Source organism: Poromitra crassiceps, assembly GCF_964638095.1.
Source record: "Poromitra crassiceps genome assembly, chromosome: 15".
NCBI lineage: Eukaryota > Metazoa > Chordata > Actinopteri > Beryciformes > Melamphaidae > Poromitra > Poromitra crassiceps.
Window position 1 is genome coordinate 31,008,773 of NC_139634.1, and position 21,002 is coordinate 31,029,774.

General features: G+C 43.6%; 2 protein-coding genes and 1 pseudogene across 3 annotated transcripts in view; 2 read left to right on the top strand and 1 right to left on the bottom strand.

Annotated features, from left to right (window-relative positions):
- LOC310790322 (uncharacterized protein) overlaps positions 1-16,077 on the top strand; it is a 16,933-nt gene extending 856 nt beyond the window's left edge. The window contains exons 3-16 of the mRNA XM_083651995.1: positions 832-1,045; positions 3,978-4,120; positions 7,938-8,106; positions 8,215-8,270; positions 9,768-9,949; positions 10,769-10,879; positions 11,013-11,144; positions 12,242-12,346; positions 12,445-12,603; positions 12,902-13,526; positions 13,636-13,699; positions 14,255-14,439; positions 14,522-14,610; positions 15,134-16,077. Of these exons, the coding sequence (XP_083508121.1) occupies positions 832-1,045; positions 3,978-4,120; positions 7,938-8,106; positions 8,215-8,270; positions 9,768-9,949; positions 10,769-10,879; positions 11,013-11,144; positions 12,242-12,346; positions 12,445-12,603; positions 12,902-13,526; positions 13,636-13,699; positions 14,255-14,439; positions 14,522-14,610; positions 15,134-15,232 (2,333 nt within the window). The 3' untranslated portion in view covers positions 15,233-16,077. The remainder of the gene's footprint in view (positions 1-831; positions 1,046-3,977; positions 4,121-7,937; positions 8,107-8,214; positions 8,271-9,767; positions 9,950-10,768; positions 10,880-11,012; positions 11,145-12,241; positions 12,347-12,444; positions 12,604-12,901; positions 13,527-13,635; positions 13,700-14,254; positions 14,440-14,521; positions 14,611-15,133) is intronic.
- Positions 6,992-7,844, bottom strand: LOC310790787 (AP-2 complex subunit mu-A pseudogene; annotated as a pseudogene). The gene has a single exon. The product of its transcript is annotated as an AP-2 complex subunit mu-A pseudogene (transcript).
- A 644-nt stretch (positions 16,078-16,721) lies between the features above and the next one.
- The window catches only part of mrpl11 (mitochondrial ribosomal protein L11), a 36,555-nt gene continuing 32,274 nt past the window's right edge, over positions 16,722-21,002 (top strand). Inside the window, exon 1 of the mRNA XM_083652259.1 lies at positions 16,722-16,775. The gene's annotated coding sequence lies outside the window, so the exon portion shown is untranslated. The remainder of the gene's footprint in view (positions 16,776-21,002) is intronic.

Below are 21,002 nucleotides of genomic sequence, written 5' to 3' on the forward strand. Positions count from 1 at the left end.
CCCAGTAACCAAAACAGTAACATTGTTTTACCAACTAGAAATGTTATTTTACAAGCACAAAGTTACTTATGATTGGAACTCTCTCTAATAAGGTCAGATCTTTTAGTTTGTCATGTTATGATCCCTGTGTATTCAGATATGGTAGAGATTAGATATCAATGTTCAGCTCTTTACTGTAGCCATAGGGTGTGTTGTCAGCGAAATATAGGCTAGCTGTGTTTGGAGATGACACAGTTCAAAAGGACAGTTTTGCATAGAAGCAGCTGCAGCTGTAGCTCATGTTACAATACAGGGAGGAGCTTTGAGGAGAGAAAAGATGAAAAACAAACCCTTTTCAATGGGAGGGAAGTAGGCCTACATTTGACATTTTCGGGCTACAGTCATGTGTAAAACAGGAATTTGTTTTGCATGAAATCTAGCATTATCAGTTTCGTCTGTTGGTTTAACTGGTTAAACTGCTTCTGTTGTCAAGTGAAGCACAATGCCAAATTGCCAATCGCAACTCTCTTGTGATTTACAAAACAATTGTAGCAGTTTTCAGGGTTCCTATAGGCCTTGAAAATCATTGAAAGTTTAGATTTGGTGAAATTAATGTGAACGTTTTTTCTTTCTTTCTTGATGTGTGTATATATGTATGTATATAATTTGAATGGAAATATAGCACCTAAATTCGTCTGTATGCCTCAGCTCTCTGGGCCTCTCTCCATCCCAGCAACAACAATTCACACGATGAATATTTTTATCCAAACATGCTAATTTTGTCCCTTGAACTTGATGTCCTTGTGAGTGTGTGAACCCGGTGTTTATGTGTGTTCTGTTTTCTCTCCCCAGTGTTTGAGTGTGCGTACGGCCAGCTGGTCCTGCCTTGGTACAGCGTCCCTGAGCCGTGCGAGAGCCAGCCACTGCACCGTGCACTGAGCCGCGAGTTCGACTTTGTCATAGACCAACTGATCAAGAGAGCCACAGACTTTGATGTGTGCGAAGCGAGTGTAGGCTCCATCCGTATCTTGACCCAGCACCTGCATAATGCCAAGCACTCTGACAGGTGAGACCTTCTTCTTCTTCTTCTTCTTCTCATTTTTTCTGATTTCCCCCCATTTTCTCCCCAATTCTACTTGACCAATTTCCACCTGCTGCCCCGGTCGCTGCTTCACCCCCTCTGCCGATCTTGGGAGAGCCGTAGATTAGCACCATGCTTCCTCCGACACATGCACAGTTGCCTGCTGCTTCTTTTCACCTGACAGCGGGGAGCTTCACCAGCAGGACGTAGCACGTGGGAGGATCACGCTTCCCACCAGTTCCCGTCCGAAACGAACAGGCGCCCTGACCGACCAGAGGAGGCGCTAGGGGTATTAATCCGGGGGCACGAACCTGCGACCCTCGTGTTGGTAGGCAGGGAATCTACCGCTACACTACCCGGACGCCCGGCGAGACTTTCTTATGACACAACACAGACCTCAAGCTGCTGCTGATGTTACTCTGTGCTGATCTCTGCAAACACCATCATGTTTTTATCACCTATGAATCATTTACTTAATAAGTATACTTTTATTGGGTGACATCATGTGAACGGTCAACAGTTTGCCTCGTGCTACATTCAACTTGTTAAATGTGTGTTTGAAGGGTAGCGTAGGGTTGTGCGATGTCAACCAAATAGCCATCGCGATGGTTAAATTATTAAAATGATTAAAAAGGAGAACCGCAGTCAAACACATCCCAAGAAGAAGAGATGTGCTGCCAAATTTCAGTGCGAGACCTTCCCATTTTTAACCGCGAGCCACATTAGCAAATACCATGCGTTTTGCAAGCTATGTTTTGCAAGCTATGCAGCCGGACTATGTCGTTTTGCAAGCTATGCATTTTGCAAGCTATGTTTTGCAAGCTATGCATTTTGCAAGCTATGCATTTTGCAAGCTATGTTTTGCAAGCTATGCATTTTGCAAGCTATGTTTTGCAAGCTATGCATTTTGCAACCTATGCCGGACTATGTCGTTTTGCAAGCTATGCATTTTGCAAGCTATGTTTTGCAAGCTATGCATTTTGCAAGCTATGTTTTGCAAGCTATGCATTTTGCAAGCTATGCATTTTGCAAGCTATGTTTTGCAAGCTATGCATTTTGCAAGCTATGTTTTGCAAGCTATGCATTTTGCAAGCTATGTTTTGCAAGCTATGCATTTTGCAACCTATGCCGGACTATGTCGTTTTGCAAGCTATGTAGCCAGTATGTGGGGAAAATGACATTCGCAAACATGCTAAACATTGATGCCAAACACAAACAAGCCGTGGAAGCAGAGAGGGGAACTTCTACCATATTCCATATTCATTGACACTCAATATTTGCACTGGATAATTTTTTGTGATATAAATTTTGGATGCTCACTTTTGATCATATCTTTTGTACATGTTGTATGTTTGTTTATTTTTATTTGATCATTACTGCTATTTATTTTACTGTGAGTTATGAGTTTAACACTGAAAATTGTAGGCTATATTGAAAGGTCCAAAACAAATAACGTTACAGATCCTGACCAACAACATGTGTGTGTGTGTTGAATTTCACTAGCTGGCAGAAAACGGGCAGAATTACTGGCGGATAACGTTAGATTTGTGTGGGCTCAGTTTTGAACCTAATATTACGTTAAGGAGAGATAGAAACACAGCAGCAGCAGCAGCAGCCTATGTAATGAAGCGACTTCATGGAAACAATTCAATTCAATTCAATTCGTTTATTTGTTTGATAGGGGACAGGTGTACATTAATGAACATTAAAAAAAAAATTTTAAATGCACGACAATTGCAGTCACAGGACTGATTTCCATTGCTTGTCCCCCTGCCAGATGATATAGGCTTAGAGTCCTGATAGGGGTAAAAAGTAACAGTGCAGCAAAAACATATTTAAAATGTAAACACAAAACAAAGTGCAAGTATGCAGAGAGGTAGTCCTACTAGAGGTAAAAAGTAGCATAGTGCAACAAAACATATTAAAATATAAACACAATGCAAAGTGAGAAACTGAGTTAGAGCTCTACATGGCTCTACATGGCTAGGTGAAAAGTGCTGAGTACAAAGTATACAGGAATTACAGTCTAACAGGCAAGTTGAATTCACAGTTGAACACTTGTAACATTACACACATTGGGCTGAAAACAGGAAAGAATGTGAAGTTTCTTCTTTGTCTACAACCGAGTCCGACTTCTGCTTATCCTCCCTTCCTCTTCGCTCTACCAGTGGCTCTACCACTTCTCTGAACTGGGGACAGGGTGCGCTCGATTAATGTCGCCCGTGTCCCCCCCCGCGGGTCGCGGTGGAATGGAGTTGGCCTTTTTTAATGATTAAATCTGCTGAATTTTAACCCAAACAGATAATCACGATGGTCCGATGTAGAAGGCTCAGAGGACAATGGGGGTCGCCCTTAAGACTGAGGGCTGAGTCTAATCGTGCCAACCCTAGGGTAGCGTATCAAATTCATTTAGCATCAAATATAGAATAGAATAGAATACAATAGAATATAGAATAAATTGTATTGCAAGTTGGCCGCCAAATCATTTGCAAAACATTAATTATCTTCATGGGGGGGGGGGGGGGACCCATTAACAGTGCTTTTTAAACCCCATAGCTTGTTAAAAATGTTTAAAGATCTGCTTTTTAAAGACCTCAACATGTTAAACATGTTTTACAGAGTGCTTTATGAACACCTTTGAACCTCTTTTTAAAAGGTGATTTTGAAACATGTCATCGTAAAACCAATGAATATTAAATATTAACATATTTTTACAGTTTGTATGGGAAGAGCGCCTTGGATAATTTTTATTTTTATTTTGCTTCAATGAGCAACAAGCTCTTTAGCAAATTGGTACTTAACAGTAGGCTCATTTAAGATGTGTGGTGATAAACATATTTGATCTATCTTAATAATAATTCACTATAATTGTTGTAACTCCGCTGTCTTGTTCTGTGTGTTTTGCGGTCTGTTTCAGAGAGCCCCTGTTCGGCTCCAGATCAGAGGAGGTTGCAGTCCTCAGAGAGTTTTCTGAGGCTCTGGTCCGTAACATTTTTCCAGAGTCTCTGTGGAGCCAAGATGTCAACCGCTGTGCCTTAAATGAGATTGTTGCCTTAAAGGGTAAGCAAGCATTTAATTCTCTCTCTCTCTCTCTCTCTCTCTCTCTCTCTCTCTCTCTCTCTCTCTCTCTCTCTCTCTCTCTCTACAGGGATTGGTTGTAATCCTTTATGTCAATGGCATTATATCTTAAGAACGTGAATTTTAGGTAGCATGAAAGGAAGGCTTAGCATAGTAATTTGTAACTTCCCTATAGTGGTTTGTCATGCAGCAGGTTGCACAATTATGCATGTTGCTCTGTTAGACTAAGTGTTTTTATAGATGTGGGTGAAACATTAACACCTCCAGACCTTTATTGTGGTGATGATGAAGTTACATTTTTCTAATGCTCATGTGGGCAGTAATTGTGAACAGTTGACCATTATACGAGGGATCAGTGTTGGTAAACAAACGGCAGTTTATAATGGGACCGTATGGAGTCAGCCTTGAGTGTCTCGCGCTAGCAGGCTGTGCTTTTTACTAAATTCACTTCATTTTATAAACTGCGACAGTTCACACAACTTTAACACGACATATATTACACATCAGACCCTTGAGCTACTTCTGCTCTCACTCAGAATGTCAAAATATATGCAATGTGATGTATAGTTTTTGAGATATTAACGTTTGTTTTGGCACGACTCATAGTACTGTAGTTAACTGCTGCGGTTCCGGGTGGCATATCGGTTGTCGTGATGTCACGCTGATTCGTCCTATTATACATTAGAGCTTCACCATTATGGTCAAAATGCTAATCTTCATTATTTTGTTGAATATTATGATTGCTGTTACTAATCACAATGATTAGTTTTGATGATTTGAGGAACAAAATTACTTCACTGCACCTTGGCCATCCATTTACACCCTAGAGCAGACATTCAAATTGAAATTGTTAGATGATGTCACCGCTGATGATGATGTCACAAAGGATGCGATGTCACAGCTGACATATCATGTCACTGTTGAAAGTATAATGATGGTAAATGGTAAATGGACTGCATTTATATAGCGCTTTTATCCAAAGCGCTTTACAATGTGCCTACATTCACCCATTCACACACCGAGGGCGGCCAGCTGCCATGCAGGGTGCTGGCACAGCCATGGGGAGCAATTTGGGGTTCAGTGTCTTGCCCAAGGACACTTCGACATGCGGAGTAGAGGAGCCGGGGATCGAACCACCAACCTTCCGATTAGTGGACGACCTGCTCTACCTCCTGAGCCACAGCCGCCCCGATGATGTCACTGATGATGTCACACTGGAATGTGATGTCACTGTCAAAAGCTATAAGAATCAGCTCTGCCAGCTTCACGCTGTCGGATCGTAAGATCAGTTTCAGCAACAGTCTACGACTACGTCTCGTCTTTGTTCTGGCCTGTTCCAAGTTCTGCTTTACCAGGTATCAAGTGTGTTAAGCCCGTCAAGTGTCTGTGAACTTCCAAAGTTCTGTCAAAGTTATTTTTCAGGCATCTGTGTGAGCCCTGCTTGCGCATAGCCACTGATCTTCTCCGGCGTTCCTCTTCCACCTCTGCACGGATCTCTTTGTGGATTAGCTGACGTTTCTCTTTCCCTTGGGCTTTGTCATAGCGAGGTTTAATGCAGCTTCCAAGCCCAGCTCGTCCTGCTGCCACAGAGCCTACCAGAATGCTGTGTCTTAAGCCTCGCTTCTGCCTGTTCAACTGCCTCCTGTGCCCGCCACTTCCCCCCAGTTCTAACTCTGATGCCTGCAGAGGAGACTCTGGTGTCTTAACACATTGAGTGCCAGCCATTTTTTCATCCTGTAGGTAAGTTGTGCCAGGGTTTTTTTTGAGGATTCTGGCTCATTTTACAAGAGCCGAGGATTATTTTCTGTTAAGAATTCATGAACACCAATCATCTAAAAATAACTAATAGAATGTGTGCTTTCTCTGTCTAAAAGAGTTAGTTTGCAGAGTTAGTAGTTATGTAGATATTAGCCGTTGAGTACAGCATGGTTTCAGCGTCTGGAAATTTATTCAGAGATAAATGGCTTTTTGTGAAATTCGACAGAACAGTCACTTTAACCATTCATTTTTGGCATCAGTAAGACCGTCAGACATTCTAAACAATAGTTTTGAACAGTAATTTCCTCCATAACAACAGGAAACACCCCTCTCATTCAAACTCCTCCCTCCGTGTGTCTTCTCCTCCTTCCTCCTGGCTCTACAGCAGGCGTGTCAGAAGCGCGTTGCTGCTGCCTGCCTGCCTGTCTGCGTGCCTGCCTGCCTGCTTGCCTGCGTGCGGACGCTCCTTGTGCGAGTCAAGATGGGCCGGGGAATGCGTGGGCGATGGGCAGATGTTGATTCTGGCCTTTCTGAGGTGTTTCAAAGTGTGTTTCACCTATAATCTATTTTGCAAATCGCTCTCCGCTCTCTGTGTGCGGCTGCCTGCGCGGCCGCTCTCGGGCAAGACAAGTGTGGAATGGATTACTGTAAAATCGCCTCGCCATTTCCTTGAATGGCTTGCTCCCCGCGGCAGTTTTTTCTTTGATTTCGCTCGTCTGGGGGAGCACTGTCAACACTTAGTGGGTCGGTAAAATAGATTATACACATTCTCTTGCTCCAATAGTGATCTCGAAGATGTAAAAGTTGTTGATTGATGTCCCACCGTCAAAAAAAAAAAATGTTTATGTAAGACGAGTTATTTCGGCTCTGGCACTCAAGCGTTGGATTATGTAAGACGAATTATCTCGGCTATGGCACTTAACGTGTTAAGAATAGAGACACCCCCAGTCCTTTCCCCCAGGTTCCCCTGCATCACGTTTCTCATTCTTTCTGATAAAGGGACCATCTCTCCCTTTCTCTCCCCCAACACATTAGTACCACCTTTTTGTGGGGGAGTTGTCAGCTCGCTGCCTGGCTGGGCGGGGAGATAAACCTTTAACAGCCAGTTTCATAGATGCCAGAGTGGCAGATGTACTGCACACGTTTGTTGACATCGTATCGTGGTCACTGTAGTTTAGCTTGGACTCAAACACCTTCAAGTAGCGCACCTTCAGACCAGAGCGAGCGAAAGGAACCTCAAAGTACATAGAGATGGGGGGTCTGGCCCATTTCTTGTTATCGTTGGTCGGCAGCAGCTCGATCTCAGCATTGATCTGAGACTCCTTCATCCCAGCCATATGGTTGATCTTCCAGACAATGGCGTTCTTCTCACCAGCCTTGTACTTGCCCTTTCCCTTCATACAGATCACCTGCACGCCGCTGGTGTTGAGGGGCGTGGGGATGCACACCTTAATATTCCGGGCCAGCAGTGAGGGTCTGAAGTTGGACTTGATGACCACCTTGAACACCAGCTTGGTGTGGCCCACCCTCCGTGACCAGGGGAATAACTCGGAATGCCAGGATGATATCCTTAGTGGTGCGATACCTCATGAGCTCATACTCTCCATCGGGGGGGATGAAGCTGATGCCACGCTCCGAGTCAAACTTACTGAGATGCACACTGGTGGAAAGTGCAGTTGTCGATGACTATGGAGTGCTTCAGACTCTTCCTGGCCTCGTTCATTGCTCCTCCCCTGAACTGCTTGTCCATGATGATTTTGTCATTCATGGCGAATTTACACTCGGGCATTCCACTCAGGCAGCTGTTCATCACCACCTGGCCCGACACATCGGCACTCAGTACCTGGCCTTGCGTGGACATGAGCAGGTTGACGCTCTCCACCGCGTACAGGAAGAGCTTGTTGTGACGGTAATTGATGCCCTGGCGACAACAGACATTCTGATTCATCGTATTAACGTTCTCCTTGTCAAATGTGAATTTCTCGTCTTATGATTTGAGTGTGTTTAAAGACTTATAAAGTGTTTGTTTGTTTTTGCTCAGGGTTGGAGCTGCTGGTCAGATGGCTGTCGGACCCGGACAACCTGAACCAGCTGGTGGTGAGCCAGCTCGATGGTGTGACACCTAAAAGCTCTGTGGAGGAGCTGTGCCGATCAGACTCGGAGCAATTCTCTCTGGCTTCACAGGAGGGCGACGGCGAGGGCAGTGAAGTGTGAGTCTGCGATAATCTGCTTGCTTGCTCCAAGTCATGTTGAGCTGCAAAGCTCTGAAACTGGCACGTTCTCTTTTACATTGTCTTTGTTTGCTGCCTGCCTTGCAGGAGTTTGGAGGGAGCAGAGAACTCTGTCAGCAGAGGGAGCAAGTCCAAAAAGAAAGGTGTGTTTTTTGCTTGCATACTTTCAATACGTTTATTTTTTTTTACCCGATTTGAGTCCTGATCCGTTCGTTGTGTGTGAGATCGAAGAGCTTTCAAAGCAGATATAAGGAGTGGTTTGTTGGTATTCTGAGAATGGAGATTTGCTCTCTTCTAAAATGTGTTGCAGTGAAATTTGATGAATAGTGATATGTGTTGTCAGCTGCAGTGACATTTTAATTTTCTTTACTTGTCAGCCTGTCCGTGCATGCTCGCTCCTCTGTTTATTCTGTGTATTGGCCCAGACAGCTAATTACACAAACAGCAAGCTGAAAGTCAAATGAAGTCTTGCAAACAGTTCTGCTGCGATGGTAATTGAACAGAACAGGCTTTGGATAGTGTGAGATCTGACCTTGTTAGATATGCACAGGGCTTAATTTGTGCCGGAACCTGCTGGAACAGGATCCGGGCCCTCCCTCCCAGGTTGGGACCAGCGCCTGTTTGATTGGATCTCCCACCTCGTTTGTCATCTCAGTCAGCAGCTCCTCCTCCGTGCCATGTGCACACAGGCAGGGTAACCATGGATAATTCTGAACAGATTCCTGTCATTCAAATTTCTCTGGAATGTGAAAGAGAGAGAGAGAACAAAAATAAGACATGTGCCTTCCCCTGCAGGTTTTATGATTGTGAAATGTGAATGCTCTGATTTGATCAATGTAAATAAATAATGCTCCGTTTGTCATGACAGTTTTGTTTAGTTTGGCTAGCATCTAGGCGTTGTGCAATGTGCTCCAGGCACCGAGGATTTTTTTAATCTTCTCTCCTCCTGACCCAGCTGAACAGCACCCTCTCTCTCTGTGTTCTGGGAGCCTCTGATTTACACATTAAGCACTGGATATGCATACCTTTTTGTAATGGTAAGAGAAAATAGGCTGCTCTTTTTTAAACTTCTTGTTGCATGTTTCCCACATGGCAACATTGAAAGCCTGATCTGGTGATGCTTACAATGCTCCTAAAGCAGGGGTGTCCAAACTTTTTTGAATGGGGGCCAGATTAGATCATGTGAAATAACCGGGGGGCCGGCCAGCTGCTTCTCGCATCATATGGGTTATAAAAATAAAAACCAAGGATTTTGTTTACCATCTGAAAACACTGGTTCTGCCTGTGTTGTTCCTACTTGGTGCTTGTCTACAAACTGTATGATAGTGCTGTCATCATTAGGTGAATGGACAAAATGTGAAATGAACTTGCTTGATTACCCAATACTGTGTGGAGGGCCACATGCCACTGAAGATTGCTCAAAGGGCCGCATCTGGCCCCCGGGCCAGACTTTGGACATGTCTGTCTTAAAGAGTCCAAACTGACTAGCGTAATACATTCAGTGCACTTTTTCCATTGCAGTGGTGCTCCACAGTTGTTAGACCTCTTCAAACTACAAGGCTTTTCAATCAAATCCCTATTCCATAGAAGCTGTGTGGGCTGTCTCTGACTTTTTATATATGTGGCTGTCCTACTCTCAGGCAACAAGTTGAAGGAAGGATGGTCAAAATTTGTGGACAAGATGAAATCTAAGAAAGCCAAGAAGAAGAAGATGAAAAAGATGGAGCAGGAGTTGATGTTGCGGGTCATGTCCATCCAGGGAGACTTTGAGGATGACTGCAGCACGGAGGGCTCCCTCCACAGCCAGCTGGACTCTGACGGGGTAAGCCCAATTCCGATCTGGATGACACAATTCATTAAAGTCCCCGTAAAGCAAATTCTAAGATTTGCTTCTAAACACATTAACACATGTGCAAGTATTGCGCCTGCTCGTACGCCCCGGAGAAATATTCATGTAGGAGTCATCTCCACGCGAACAGGCGAGGAGAGAGATAGATAGGAGCTGCAGACAGAGGGGCAACCAGCAAGACAGTGAAGCTCGCGCTGTGTCACCATGGAGGATTTCCCCTCTCTCGTCTCATCAACAGCGCTGTGCTGGAGACTCTTCCATGTCCCAAGGGAAAAGTGGAAAAGTGACCTGGAAAAAGCGGCCAAAACAGAGGGACTGAATTGGAAACTATCCATCAATCAGCTAAATATATATAGAGTCATTTCCATGTTGCCAGACACTATTGACAGTTTGAACCTCCCAGCCCAAAACAAACAGTTTTATTAGCGAACGTGTATTGACGATGCGGTGCGCGATTGCCCTGTGTAGGACACTGTGTACTTTGTTCGAACACATTGTTCCAGCTGTAAACAAGGTTATCTCGGTGAGTACTCGACCAATTTGAAAAAAAATGTGTCACGATGAGTTTATTAGACACATGCAGTGTGGAAAATAGGGTCCAGGTTGGAAAAAAATGAAATTATCCTTTAAGTGATGGCTGGATGATGCAATAGTCTGGGTTGTTGATAACATATTTCTGTGGTGGAACAAACTCAAAACACATTGATTTTTGCTTTACACTGACTTTAAACTGAAGATGATGACTTATGAAACATGACAGACTGTTGTTTTCTTCTGGGCAAACCTCATTAGGAGGACAGTGATCTGGAGGACTACCTGGCCACCGTTCAGGAGGACATGATGGAATTCAAGCTGTCGTACGAGATGTGGCGTGTCGGCCGCTGGGCTGTCAGCATCCCTCACGTGAGCTATAAATAACACTGACGCTCGGGAATGTCCTGCAGGCTAGTTATCTGCACACTGGAGCGCTGCAAAAGCACGTCCTTGGATGCGTTGTTAATGTTTGAGCTGCTGCACTGCACTGCCTGTACTGTAGGTGGAGTGGGAGAGCGAGAGCGAGGAGCTGATCCTCACCGTCCACCTGGAGGAGAAGGACAACCCTGAGAACCTGCACTGGGACATCAAAAAGGCCCACATGGACGTCATATATTTCCGCAACAGATGGCAGGTGAGGGACAGAATGTCAAACCATAACAAATGTTTTTCTCATGCCCTCATGCTTCCTGCTTTTGAAGAAAATGTTAAGAAGCTACCTGAAAAGGTACACAAGTGCAGTTCTGGAGATCTGATGAAGGTCTGAATTTGCTTCCCTGTACTCTAGTGAAGCTATTGCTCACTTGATGTCCAAGTCAGAAGAGGTAGATGATACTAAATATTTTTTGTTGTTGTCTCCTCACTCTCTCACTCTGTGTGTGTGTGTGTGTGTGTGTGTGTGTGTGTGTGTGTGTGTGTGTGTGTGTGTGTGTGTGTGTGTGTGTGTGTGTGTGTGTGTGTGTGTGTGTGTGTGTGTGTGTGTGCGTGCGTGCGTGCGTGCGTGCGTGTGTGCGCTTAATATGCGTTGTCTGTCTTCTCCTTACCTGTTTTTACAGCACTTTTCACGAGTGCAAACGCTGTAAAGCACTGTGCTCTTTAAATAAAGTTGACTTGCCTCAACTTGCTTAGCTTGCTTAGAGGATTCGTATCTGCGCGAGTTTGAACTGATGAATAAGCATGTAGCAGCATGAAGCATGTGGGTGGAGCGGTGGTAATGGAGTGTTGTTGTTTTTTCTTGCTCACAACTTGACAGCTGTCAGCCGCTGAGCTGACCTTCAATTCTCCACTTCACAGCGAAGCCAAATCTGTTGAAAAGGAGTTCACATACTTTTCCGCATGTATTTCTGAGTTAAATTAAGAACATGTGTATCAGCCTTCTGCATAATTTCTTACACCATACTATATTTAGGATGGTGGAATACTTCAAAATAGACACACAAAGACAGGGATTTATATTTATTTATTTATTATCCTCATACTGTACGTCTGCAGAGAAAAGGCTTGCTTTTGCTCCTTGCTCTCTATTCAGGATGAGTCAGAGGAAAGTGCTGTTGTGAAAACAAACCACAAAACTTGTTTCACAAGTTTGGAATGTAACAAGACCCCAATATTTAATTGCATTCATTTGGGATGAATTTCTAAGAATCCTTTGACAGATGTTACAAAAAAAGCACTGCAATCCTCTTGCCATAACACACACATTTTAAAACATTCCCTTTTCTGTTTCCTCAGGATTCGACCAACCTGCCCCCGACACCAGCGCTGGAGAGCTCCGAGCGGGACGTCAGCGACGAGGTCCAGGAGGAAATTAGATTATCGGCTGAGCTCTTCCTGCAGGTGGAGTAAACCGGAATAATCTAGATTAATAGTTGTACGCACACTTTGACAAGTTCCATAACTTGGGGATTTTCTACACTTGTCACTTTCCTGTGCAGGAGCTGGTTCATGACGATCTGATAGGCCACACTCAGCCGGTGTTTCAGTTCCTCTGTCCACTTGACAAACTGCTGAGTGAAGAGGAGCATTATGGTGGTGTGTGGGGGCTGCTTAGCGGCTTGGCTTACTTCCTGACTCCAGGACATGAGGACGAAGAGGTAAAAAAAAAAGTCTTACAAAAGCAACTCTTTTCTTTGTGTAAACGCATAATGGATTTTTTGGCACCAGAACAGCGGAATGGCCTCTGCTATTGAAGAAAGGAATGTATAGGCAATCAAAATCACCTCATCAATATCGATGGCAATATTTTTTTAATTGCATCCCCCCAAAAAAAGTCTCATTGAATTGCCAAATTGATTTTTTTTTGTAGCTGTTTGTAGTCTGCGATGCTGTAACATGATGTGCTGGGTGAGCTGTCACAGCCAGATTGCTTTGCTCTCTTCTTCTCTTTAACAGAACTCCAGCCATCAGACAGAAGCCACGAGAGAAACCCTTATCTCTTCACCCCCAGAAGGCTCCACAAGTGCAGACAGCTCTGACACATTCAGTGAGAGATGCACCAACGTTCCCAGTGTTACGCTTCCAACCATTCTCATCTCCCAGTGCGACGCTCCTTCAGAGCCGTGTGAGGAGTTGGAGGCAGACAAGGAAACACAATCTTTTGTTAGGCCAGACTGTCAAAGCTGCTCCCAAGACAAAACGGAGGACTCCGATAATCCTTTATCTCACTTGAAAATGATAATTAGAGGATTGACCCGGTCCAGGTCACAAGAGTCTTTAGCCTCAACAAAATCCACCCACGATGAAGAGCAGATGGATTCAGACTTCACACCACACTCCAGCCAGAACGGAGGCTCGCTGGCGGACTGCGCAGACGGTCCGTCGTGGCGGCATATCGGTGGATTGACTCTTAAAAAGGAGAAAATATGTTTCAAAATGTCAGGTGGACTTCACAAGACCAAAGGGAAGGACCAGGGGACTTTGCCAAAGGGGGAGGAGCCTCAGTGTCTGAAAAACCAGGCCAGCTGGGAGCAACAAGAAGCGACCAAGGCCATCTTTGACCTGTTGAAAGAAATATCTGGTGTGTTCAGTGTTCAAATTCAAATGGTATCGCTCCTATATGGACATGGACTTGTTCCAGGAGAGTTGGGATGATTTTGCAAAACCAACACTTTCTCTGTGTCTTCCAGGCAACTCTATCCTCCTGAACATATTTGATGCCATTTTGAAACCTGTTATGCCCATCTTGAAAAAGTAAGATTTTTTAAATTGTTCGTACTACTTTCTAAAAAAAATAAAAGGGAAATCTGCACTAACAAATTACGAATGTTTATTATAACGCACAGCAGCAGACAAGAAACAAATGCATTTCAGCACTAAGCCTTCATCAGCCTTTTCAGGGATTTCTTTTTTATACAGTTTTTTCTGATACCCCCAGCCACCCCCTTTTCTCCCCAATTGTATTTAGCTAATTCCCCCTGCTGTCCCGGTCATTGCTCCACCCCCTCTGCTGATCTAGAGTTGTAGACTGGCACATGCTTCCTCCGATACATGGCAGCTGCCAGCCGCTTCTTTTCACCTGACGGCGAGGAGTTTCACTGGAAGGATGTAGTGCAACTCTCACTAGTGCAACCGACCAGAGGAGGCACTAGTGCAGTGACCAGGACGCATACCCTAAATCCGGCTTCCCACCCGCAGATACGCCCAATTGCACTACCCGGACGGCCGGAGTTTTATTCTTTGTACTGCTTTCTTTCCTAATGACAGAGGGGTTGAATGATAGTCTACACTTCCTGTATTCCTCTGTAGGAAAGTGAACTCTTTCTTAAACAAGATGAACCCGACAGAGGCTCAGATGGCCACGTACGTCGACACCCTGCGTGAGAAGCAGTGGCCGGACTATCCGCCGGCGGCGCCCGCTCCCCGTCCCCATCGCTCCGCCGAGGAGAAGGGTGAGACGAGGGAGCGGGCTCACCATCTCATCGGCACCAGATGTACGTGACGCTATTCCCGTTACTCGTGCCAGAGGATCCGTTTGAAATGCGTGTCTCACCCATCTCCTGTTCTTTCCTGTAGATTCCAACTTTCTCATCTTGAAGAAGACCGACGTGGAATCAGTTTTCAATCTTTTCCAGGACGAAGAAGAAAACAAGAAGCTGGTCTATGTGAGTATCTAGTTTGCAATGTTGTAGTACTCCAGTCCTGCACTCATTTTCAGGACTCGTGACTCGACTTAGACTTGAGCACTGATGACTCGGACTTGGACTTGAGCATTCATGTATTTGGACACGGAAGTTGGACACTCAGACTTGGACTTGTTAATTGTTTTTTTTGTAATAAGCCCTAATAATTTGGCATAAGATATTGATACTGTAGTGTAGAGAGAATACCGGGACATTAGTCAATTTCGTACAAGGGCAGGCACGTGTCTTCCACCTACATGTGGATTCACGCTCATGTTCAGTAACTCTGGACTCGGACTCGGGTAATGGGAGCTTTTATTTGGTGACTCGGACTGGAGACTTGACTCGGACTGGAGATATAGTGACTCGACTACATCACTGCTAGTTTGACAAATGAAGCTGTCGGTCTGTCAGCACCCCCTCCCTGTTTGTCTCATCCATTTTATATGCTCTATTCAATAACTTATTTTTGTCACACTCTTGACCCTCACCTTTTCTTTGACAGATGCTGCTGTCATTTCTACTCAAAGAGTTTTTGCCCAATGAGAATGACCTGAATGTGAGTGCGGCGGCCCTGCAGAAAGTCACCAGCTCCTCCAACTGATCTGTGAATGTCTGACTTTTCTCAGGTGAACCGTACGTTTTTAGAAGTTTTCACATTTTAGAATATTATATAAATTATTTATTAAACGTCTTTCAGTGCCTTTACAACATTTGTCACCGTTCCCGTATTGAACCCTTACGCCATTTTCTGCCAGTGTTACCTCAAATGCATTGAACATGCTGTGAATTGTTCCTCAGTTGTTGTTTTTTGTCTAGTTGAATTGCCTTTGTACGCAATTGCCTGTGATTATTTTTTGACATACTTCTATGGGAAATCCGAAACATTCTTCAATGAAAAATGACTTTGCATTCCTCCCTTGTCAAACTCCGAAGAGAAAGTAATGCATATTTTATATTGACAGATTGAATTTCACCTCTGGTACGGACACAATAATCCTTTGGTGTGATTAAAATGACATTGCCTAAGCTATTTCTTATCACTTTGAGCACTTCATGTGGGAAGATTGTTAGTATGTTAATTTGTGTGATTTTAGCTTTTGTATAATGATAATAATATGGGAAGTCACAGTTATTAGCCACAGAAATCTGTCAGAAGTTACTCCCACTTACCTTGAAAGGTTGAAACAATGTCGAAGCTATACACCTTGAAACATTATTACAAATAAAACATTCCAATAAAGGATTTTGTTTGATCAGGTATACTCTTCATTTCAGGTTTCTGGTGTATGTGGACGAATTGTATATTTTGTTGCACCGATTATTAAATGTGAATTGGGTGCCAGCATCTTATAAGCATCCGAGTAAAAGATCCAAGATGTTTTATATAAGGGCAAACAAGGTTACCCCACCAGGAAAATCCTATTAGTCAACTGTGAAGTCACACAAAACCGGTACTGACATAATTGTGTAATCTACAATTTTCCTCCTCATATTCATCCATGTATAATTAAGTAGCCTACATAAAAAAATTAAGAATTGTGGTGCATCATGTCATATATTGCTTCTCACTTTTGTTCTGGATCTGTCAAAAATAAAGCAAAACATGTGATACCTCCCATGCGTTGCATTCAGCAGAAACTGAATTTGACCAATAAGTGGCCACATTTCAATAGCCAGTAAAATGTCTATTGTGTTTGCTCTTTCATGATGTGGCAGCTGGAAGTTTAACAATGGATTATTTGGTTATGTGGCAGCATAACGGCGCATAGCCTACATATATTATTTTTTTATTAGGTAACATCACAACTGAATCAAATCAAAAAGCATCAGCCGTTTGACATTGAGCTCACTTCATCTGAGACTGCATTTGTGAATGTAATATTTTTAGATAAGATAAAGAGGTTCAAAATAAACTGTATTCTGCATTCAATAGCATTCTTATCATAAAAAATACACCCCCCCTCCCCTCCCCCCGAATGAATAGAATTCTCCTGCCCAAAACCCCAGTGCTGCTGCTGCCCTCCACTCCAGCTGGTGGCGGTCGTGTAACTTGGCGGCAGCTAACGGTCCCCTAGTTTCAGTAATCCAAGATGTCTGCGCCCTGACTGTTGCTGTTCGGCGTGAAGGTGCAGAGCAAGTGACAGGTATGGTCATTCTCAGGTTCATGTCGCTTCATTTGGATAGGACGCTGTCTTCTTTGGGCTCTGCTATAACCGTTCGGCTGTGTGTTTTGTTATATGAATGCATGTAACGTTAACGGGGCCGGTGGTGCATTCAGGCAGGCCTCTGCTCAATGTGATTTAGGGAAGGACGTCTGTGTTTGCTTATAGGGGAATCTACTGGATTGCTATGGGCTATGTAGTATTTGATCATCGAAGGAGGAGTCTCTTAACAAGAATGTTAATTATTTAGACTTTTTTGTATGTAGACTCTAAATGTGTGGTCAACTTGGCAGCAAAGCCATTGGTCCCATTGACAATGACTGGGATTGACTTCAACAGTGAAAGTATACAGGATCACGCCACGGCTGTTTGTCTGTTCTGATATCCATCTCAAGTTCACTGCCCCTTCCCTTCCTTCCTTCCTTCAAGCACTAACCACTTTGGTGATGACAGCATGCGACATCACATAATTGCACTTACTGTAATCTATCCTGCTTCCTAAATCTCTGAATTCTAACAGCAGGAGCCTGATCCCACCGGGGCCCATAGCAGCAGCTCTCTCTGGCTGCACTTGGTTACATTTGGCATTTCGGTGCAATCTTCCAGCCCTGATTCAAAAGATTGGATTTTATAATGTCAGGTCCCTGTGCAGCCGCACTTAGCATGAAAATGGCTGTTATGCTTCTCCTTTATTGATTTAAATATGTGTCTGCATTGCTTTCCTCCTCTCCCTTCGCATCTTTTTTCATTGCTTGTTTGTTGCTTGATTGCATCCGGACAACAAAGATTTCCAATGACAGTGTGTGAGCCCGATCACTTCTATCTCTTTCTTTGAAGATGTGAACACACTCAGATTTTTGTTGCGTGTCAAGACGTGCCACTTTCGTCCTGGTGTGAATCAGAAGATGAAAGTCGCAGTTGAATTGTAGTCTTATTTCATGGCACACCAGACGTTCCTGTTAATATTTCTCCTTTTGAACCACCTCGTTTTTTCAGAGAAGAATCCAGAGTCTGTAACACATTCTCTCTCTCCTCTCTCTCGCTCTCTCTCTCTCGTCATTAAAACAGGATGGGAGAGATGCAATTTGGGGAAGCCAGTAGAGAAAATGGGCCTGATTGGATTTGATTGCAGGCCAGCAGGGATAATACATGTAGGTAGGGGATATAGACTGTCAGCACTATTTGAAGTACAACTGTGTGGTTTGAGCCAAAGCTGCATATCCCAGTGATGGGCCTGTATAGCTACTGCTTCAGCGGTGATCGTTTCAGACAACAACATTAACGCAGTGTCGAGGAGTGCTGCTCGCCTTATGAGCTGTTTTACTTTGCATATTCCCTGCCTAACAGCAAGGAGGCCAGTGAACCAAGACTGTAGGTTAGCGAGAAAGAGAGAGAGAGCAATAATGGCAGATAGCAGGGTCAGTGCATGAATAGAACGTTAGTGTACTGTATGTTGAGTTAGGAAGTTAATGTTATGTATATTATGGATTTTTGGAATGCAAAACATGCTGGGAAGTTGAAAAGTTGAAAGTCACTCTGCATAATATTAACAGCTTTTATGTAATGAATATGTAGATATTTTTGGCCAAGATAATGGGATACTGACCTATGCCTGCTGCATACTGGATCACTTCTGCTTTAAAACACACAAGTCCTTCCCCCCCAGAAATACACAAGCAAAGAGCTAAGAGAGGTCAAACCAGGTCATGCAACTTCTCCTTTCAGTCCCAGCAAAATGCTGAGACCCCCCTTCTTCAGTTTTTTGTTTTATTTGACTGGCCTTTAGCACTTGGCACTCAGAAATCATTATTCAGTCCCAGGGCTAGAGTTTGATGGGATGAATAGTGAATATGAATGTTGTGGAACAGCATTGGCAAAACTTCATATTTGATGTCATCTCCAAATCCTTATCGAGGGAATCTCAAAGTAGCATTTTGCGCGATAACAACACAATAGGATTTGTCCTATATTGTCACCGCATTAGGCCCCAATCGATCATGTCGGAATAGCTCTAAAATTCACAACGTGGCACGCTGCCACTTTCGGAAAGACACTGCGTTGCAGATTCCCTAACTGCCAGTGATTGTCCCTTTGCTCATGTTTATTGTGTCGCACAATCTCCCCTAATAGCTATTAGGAGGGATTTGGTCGTCTTATGTCTTCAAGGACACTAAAGTCATTTACTGTGGGTTCTAATGTTTCTTCAAAGGCAGACGGAAACATTTTGTATTCATCAAAATTGCTATCATGTTATTATGCATGCGTTCCTTTTCCATTAGTGCCCACTGACTTTACCTGGTCTCCAAGGCCTGATTGCCTTTGTTATCTTAAGTACACTAGCGGAATACTCGTGCAGTGTCTGGAATGCGATGTGCGTCCCTGTGTGACCAATGGAGGCTAAGCAGCCATTGCGCAGCATCGCAAGTTCGGCCATAATAACCAGCAGCAGCCATCTGCAAATTCATCCATTAATTTGGCCCTAATTGCCTAATTAAAAAATCCGGCTCACACGGGTGTTCTTTACACTCCCTGAAAGATTCAGCGTGATTACATGGAAAATGGCATAGCTGTGGCCGGACACAATTTCTGCTCACTCACTCACTCACTCACTCACTCACTCACTCACTCACTCACAGATACTTTGCATTCTTATTATAGCAGTAGTGCTAGCAGCACTAGCAAGAAATGAAATTGCAGGTGGGCCGGAATAAAAGTGGATGGACCACATTGTGCGTAATTGATGTTATCAGAATCAGAATCAGCTTTATTGGCCAAGTATGTAGACAATACATACACGGAATATGACTCCGGTATATGTTGCTCCTAATGTGCTTTCAAAGGAAAAGAAAATGTATGCATACAAGCTAAAACAAACATCAAGGACTGTGATCAAAGGTATAAAGCAAGTTAGTTAACTGCTATTTGCATTATATACAGTAAGTGTGATGATGTAGAATGTCCGCTATGAATAAGCAGGAGTAAAATAAAGAAATAATTGTATACCTATGTACAAATCATTGTGTAGCTCACTGCAAATACAGTAAAAGTATAGGGTTTGTTTGCTGTCAAAAGGTGTAACTGCATCATGTATTTAGCCATTTTGACTCCTACACTACTGACCCCACTTTTGACACTCACCAAGCCTTGTGGGTAGACTGGAGGATCCTAACAGCACTTAAGTCAGCTCAAAATGCATGCTGCTGACATAAGTAATACTAGCATTGCAGCATGATAATATAATTTCTTCTACTATCCTATCATTTAATTCATATTCTAGGTAAATATTAGATTAATCTAAATATGTTAATGTTCCCATTAAATACTTAGGCCTAGATTCAAATGCTATTTTAGAATGGAGTGTGAACTTGTCCAAGATGAGCTCTGATAGTAAGAGTTTTACAGGGGCTTTACAGTTCTTTGAATGTGTCCCAGCCAGGACACATCAATATGTCATGTGTCCTCGGACACATGATCCAGCTGCTCTTTAGGTAACATGGCAGGTCATTCCATTTGTCAGGGTCAGGGAAATCATTATATAGCGTACTGCAAAGTCATTAAAAATTTGTTTTGTTTGCTGTCAAAAGGGTGTAATTGCACTTATGCCCTTTTGACACCTAGCAAAACCCCACTTTTGACACTGACCAAGCCTTGTGGGTAGAGGATTCAAACAGCACTTAGCTCAGCTCAAAATGCATGCTGACATAAGTCATGTTACAGTAGCATGGCAGCATGATCACATAATTTCTACTGTATTCTAATAACAAGAGTATCAACTTTCCAGTCATACCCAATTTATGCAATTCGAAAATTGTTTAGGGATCCCAGTATCCAAAAGTATTCGAATAGAATAGGTGCAAATAAAAAAAAACATGTTTTTTGCAAAACTGCATAGGATTAGTATAAAGTGGGCATGACTGTAAAGGGGAGACTTGTGGGTACCCCACAGCCCATTCTCATTCAGTTATATTGAGGTGAGAGGTCAAGGGACCCATTTGAAAATGACCATGCCACTTTTTGCCTCACCAAAATCTAGCCTAAATTGAGAGCATTCTGAAAGGCAGTAATGTCGGCCATTTAGGAGGTTTTAAAGTCTTGTGATTGGATGGGTCTAGGTAAGAAGTGGGTGGGCCTAGGCCCAGCCAGGCCCTCCCATAGCTACGCCTCTGTATTATAGGATACTGTGTGGAGGAAGGGCAGCATAGTGGTGAC